The sequence below is a fragment of the Leuciscus leuciscus genome, assembly GCF_965113295.1.
Source record: "Leuciscus leuciscus genome assembly, chromosome: 10".
Taxonomy (NCBI): domain Eukaryota; kingdom Metazoa; phylum Chordata; class Actinopteri; order Cypriniformes; family Leuciscidae; genus Leuciscus; species Leuciscus leuciscus.
In genome coordinates, this window is record NC_138734.1 from 30,764,028 (window position 1) to 30,769,217 (window position 5,190).

At 39.0% G+C, this 5,190-nt stretch overlaps 1 protein-coding gene across 1 annotated transcript; it reads right to left on the reverse strand.

The window, feature by feature from the left end:
* Positions 1-236: 236 nt before the first annotated feature.
* LOC309507341 (serine/threonine-protein kinase pim-2-like) lies at positions 237-3,327 on the reverse strand (the record flags this gene model as incomplete). The annotated part of the gene is made up of 7 exons (XM_082181505.1): positions 237-344; positions 485-664; positions 769-1,147; positions 1,390-1,440; positions 1,593-1,687; positions 2,020-2,163; positions 3,198-3,327. 7 exons carry the CDS (start codon positions 3,325-3,327, stop codon positions 244-246), a joined length of 1,080 nt encoding a protein of 359 aa, XP_082037631.1. The 3' UTR covers positions 237-243.
* Between the last annotated feature and the right edge of the window lie 1,863 nt (positions 3,328-5,190).

Sequence of the window (5,190 nt, forward strand, 5' to 3'; positions counted from 1 at the left end):
ATGAATGTTTTTTTAGAGCTAGAGCAGAATTGAATTCTGTTTGGTTTACTGATTCTGTTATTTTCCTGTTTACTTCAGGGATGCAGCTTTAAAACAATCTGTATAGTATCAAGCGCTATATAAATGATATAGCTATATAGGTGATTTGACTATAACAAGAACATTACAATGAACACAAATTTGAAAATCTCACTACAAATAATCCAGAATTTAAGACAAAAGATAATAATCCTACTTTACCTGTTATACTGCCTCATCAGTCCATTGATGTTGTAACATCTGGTCTAAGCTGGGGCGTTTAGTTGGATCCCTCGCTAGACACTGTCTAATCAGATCCCTGCAGTCTGTACACATTTTAATAAGGAGAGAGCTGGTTAGTCATGACCATGTGACCTGGCATTTTTGAAAACAGCGATGGCTTTCGCTATACGTTGAGCTATATATGAAAATTCTGATTTCAATGTTATCATCATTATTCACTCACGTTTGGATAAGTCGGGGTTTACAAATGTAACTTTGGCTCGTGTGACTTCCGTTACACTAACAAAAGGAAGACATTCGTTCGACAACTCGTAGAGCAACACTCCTAGAGACCAGACATTTGCTGGGACGGCGTGGAATCGAGGTTCTTTAAAGACTTCAGGTGGGCGGTATGACATCATTCCTGTAAGAAAGACATTTGCACATTGTTGAGCTTTTTTTTTTCAAGCATCATCAAATAATTAGTAAGTCACTACCTTCAGGTTTCCACACTCCCAAAATGCTCACCCTTGTATTTGTTGCTCTCGCAGCCTTCACTACTAACTAGCTGACCGCAGCCAAAGTCTATCAGCTTGAGTTCTAGCGTGTCTTTCTTCCACAGGAAATTTTTCGTATGAATGTCACTATGGAAAACCCCACAACGGATGCAGTGTTGCACTGCCCGCACAGCCTGTCTCATGATGACCCGTAAGAGACAGTCACTCAAAGGTTGACGATTCATTGAGTCCAGCAAGGTCTGGCAGGGCTCCGGATACTCCATAACCAGAGTGAATGATCTAGGATGTTCAAACCACTCGTGCAGTTGTATGACAAAAGGGCTTATGGGTTCTCGCTTTATCAGCAACAGCAGTGCCACCTCTGTAACGAGAGGTTCGGGATTCCCAGGCTAGAGAGAAGAAGCAGACAGAAGGTTAGCTGGGTAAAAATCTGAAGAAAACATCATTTTGAAATGTACTATTCTTTGATCTTTTTAGATGCGTTCAAAAGAGCCTTTTCAGCTCAAAGTTATTTGGTGCCTCTAAGCTTATTTGTTGATCACATTTATACCTAATGCTTCCTACGGGTGTATTAACTACAGTAATCTGCACTTAAACAACTCTATACACATTCAGGTTTTGGCCAACTTACAATATTAAGATAACGATTGTTGTCAATCTTGCGTAACTGCTTGATGGCAACCTGCAAAAAACAAACAAAAAAAACAGTTTCAATAACAGTAACAGTATTCAAGCATCTGGCCTTGTATTAAGTATTAAACCATTTGTAAATTGTTTTAAATGTGTTTTGATGCATGCAAGAGCAAAATGTTTGTACAATTCAGTAAGATTTACCCTTTTGCCATCAAATTTGCGTGTTCCCAGGAACACTCTGCCAAATCCTCCGGATCCAATTAACTTTTCCATGTTATAGAGAGACTCAAAGGACTCTGAAAAACAAACAGAAAAACATGAGACAATTATTAGCTTGCTAGATCCATTGTTTTATTTAAAAAATATCAGTGCTGGTCGAGCAACAGTAAATGTGATCGGACGTGTTAAAAACTTGACTCAGTTATGCGTGAAATAGCAAAATCTCTATCTGTAGACTTTGCACTGCCCAGCCTTATTTCAGTCTCACCTGTTGAGCTCTTGTTCACTGGAGAAGCCTCCGCGGCACCCTGAACAGTTCGGCCAGTTGATGTCTCTGTTGGCTCGACAGGAACTTGACCCGGCAGCGGAGGACACAGAAACCCTTCGAGGCTGTCGGACCAGGACAAACCCTCTTCCTCGACGCTGTACGTGCCTCGGCTGCACAGATTCAACGACTCTCGACATCTCCTCTCGACATGGGCCTCAGGGGGGGTTGAGGACAAAGCTGAGGATGAGGAATCTATGGAAACAGTTCTCCAGGATCTGAAGCGGCCTGAGGGTGGAACATTTCAGACATCAAAAACTGTTTTTTTTTTTTTATTACTTTTTTTATTATATTAATTATCAATGTCAGTGGTCACATCAAATTGTTACTTTGGTTTCACTTTATTTTGGTCCCTTTAAGACATTCTATAAGTCTATAAGAAACATTGCACCTGCATGTCTACTAACTCTCATTAAAGTATTAGTAGAGTATTAGTAGACTGGTAGGGTTAAAATAAGTTGACATGTACAGTAGTTGAAAAGTTACTTATAGTCAGTAGAGTGTCTGTTGCTAGATCCATTGTTTTATTTAAAAAATATCAGTGCTGGTCGAGCAACAGTAAATGTGATCGGACGTGTTAAAAACTTGACTCAGTTATGCATGAAATAGCAAAATCTCTATCTGTAGACTTTGCACTGCCCAGCCTTATTTCAGTCTCACCTGTTGAGCTCTTGTTCACTGGAGAAGCCCTCACGGCACGCCGAGCAGTTCGGCCAGTTGATGTCTCTGTTGGCTCGACAGGAACTTGACCCGGCAGCGGAGGACACAGAAACCCTTCGAGGCTGTCGGACCAGGAAGCTGAGGATGACGTGATGCCCGGAGAGGAATCTATGGAAACAGTTCCTGAGGATGGAACATTTCAGACATCAAAAACTGTTTGGTTTTTTTATTACTTTTTTTATTATATTAATTATCAATGTCAGTGGTCACATCAAATTGTTACTTTGGTTTCACTTTATTTTGGTGACATTCTATAAGTCTATAAGAAACATTGCACCTGCATGTCTACTAACTCTCATTAAAGTATTAGTAGACTGGTAGGGTTAAAATAAGTTGACATGTACAGTAGTTGAAAAGTTACTTATAGTCAGTAGAGTGTCTGTTGCTAGATACATTGTTTTATTTAAAAAATGTCAGCGCTGGTCGAGAAAATAATATTATAATGGGGGAAATAATTTTAATATTCTGTAAAAACAAGCCTTATTTTGAGTGGAAAACAAGATAATACTGTTTAAAATAATGATGGAGAAATAATGATTTACCACTATTTGGCTTGACGCCGGACGGATCTGGAGCAGGTGGTGATGATGGTTCAGGAACAGAATCTGCTGGAGGAATAAAAGGCTCCACAACAGTCAAGGAATTACTGGAAGTGCTGCTGAAAACACCCATCGTATCCTCCCAGAACTTGAGAGAACGACCAGGTTCTGGAGCTTTTTCTGAAATGAAGAAAAAACAAATGAAAACAACTATTAGACCCATCTCTGACGTCAAATTAAGCAATGATTAGGGTTGGGTACCGAAACCCGGTTCCAATAGGGAACCGGTTCCGACGTAAACGGTAGTATCGAGACCGAATAAGAACGCAACTTTCGGTGCCTGACTTTTTTCACCGCCCCCTATAAAACATCTCGCGGCACGAATGATCCAATATCAAAACATCTGCAGTTAATTAAAATAATGATGGAGAAATAATGATTTACCATTATTTGGCTTGACGCCGGAGTGATCTGAAGCAGGTGGTGATGGTTGAGGAATAAACGGCTCCACAACAGTCACAGCACCACTGGAAGACCTGCTGAAAACAGCCTTCCTGAGCTTATGGAAACGACCAGGTTTCTTCATACGTTCTGGAGCTTTTTCTGGTCGAGAAAATAATATTATAATGGGGGAAATCATTTTAATATTCTGTAGAAACAAGCCTTATTTTGAGTGGAAAACAAGATAATACTGTTTAAAATAATGTTGGAGAAATAATGATTTACCATTATTTGGCTTGACACCAGAGTGATCTGGAGCAGGTGACGGAATGAAAGGCTCCACAACAGTCACAGCACCACAGGAACAGCAGCTGAAAACACCCTTCGTAGCCTTCCAGATCCTGAGGCAAAGACCAGGTCTCTCGCTATGTTCTGGAGCTTTTTCTGAAATGAAGAAAAAACAAATGAAAACAACTATTAGACCCATCTCTGACGTCAAATTAAGCAATGACATAACTTACATTTTACTATTCAAATCTTATCTGTAAAGTTACAGATCTAAAGTAATGGGAATTGTTCACGCTATCCACCTGACTTCTGCTTAATGCCTGCATAAATGTCCCAACATATTATTTCACAATAGTAATAGTAATTTCATTTCACTATTATCACGATTACGAGGGTGGAGCCTGGTGATTCCGATTCAACGCTAAAGTTATTTTTCTTATTTTATCTGATCTTTAATTAAAAAGAAAACATACATTTCCAGGCTTCATTTGGCCAACTCTGGCACATGTGGCTCAGTTTTTGTAATGGTAAAGATCATATGGGCCATATCTAAATATAGATATATTTTATTAAACACTGACATTTATTAAATGCATAGCAATGTCTTATTTATGACATAACTGACTCTGTAATACTCGGCACGACAGCCATTTTGACAATTTTGCATGTTTTTGACAATTCAAGAGAAATAAGTGGTGAAATTGAATTCTTTTCTGGATCGTATGCTGTCTGTGAAGCGGCATTCTGTGCGTGTGTTTCGGGTGTGTGTCAGACAGCCATCGAGCTCATGCCTTATTGAGAACGTTTTGCTAACATTCCCATTCAATTAAGAAAACATTATTTCTAAATGTTCCCTGAACGTTCAAAACGTCCAGTTTCACCGTTTCAAAAATGTTTTATCTTGGTTAAAGGAACATTCTATTTTATAATTTTATAATCCATTGTTTTATTTTAAAAATGTCAGTGCTGGTCGAGAAAATAATATTATAATGGGGGAAATAATTTTAATATTCTGTAAAAACAAGCCTTATTTTGAGTGGAAAACAAGATAATACTGTTTAAAATAATGTTGGAGAAATAATGATTTACCATTATTTGGCTTGACACCAGAGTGATCTGCAGCAGGTGACGATGGTTCAGGAATGAAAGGCTCCACAACAGTCACAGCACCACAGAAACAGCAGCTGAAAACACCCTTCGTAGCCTTCCAGATCCTGAGGCAAAGTCTCTCCCTATGTTCTGGAGCTTTTTCTGAAATGAAGAAAAA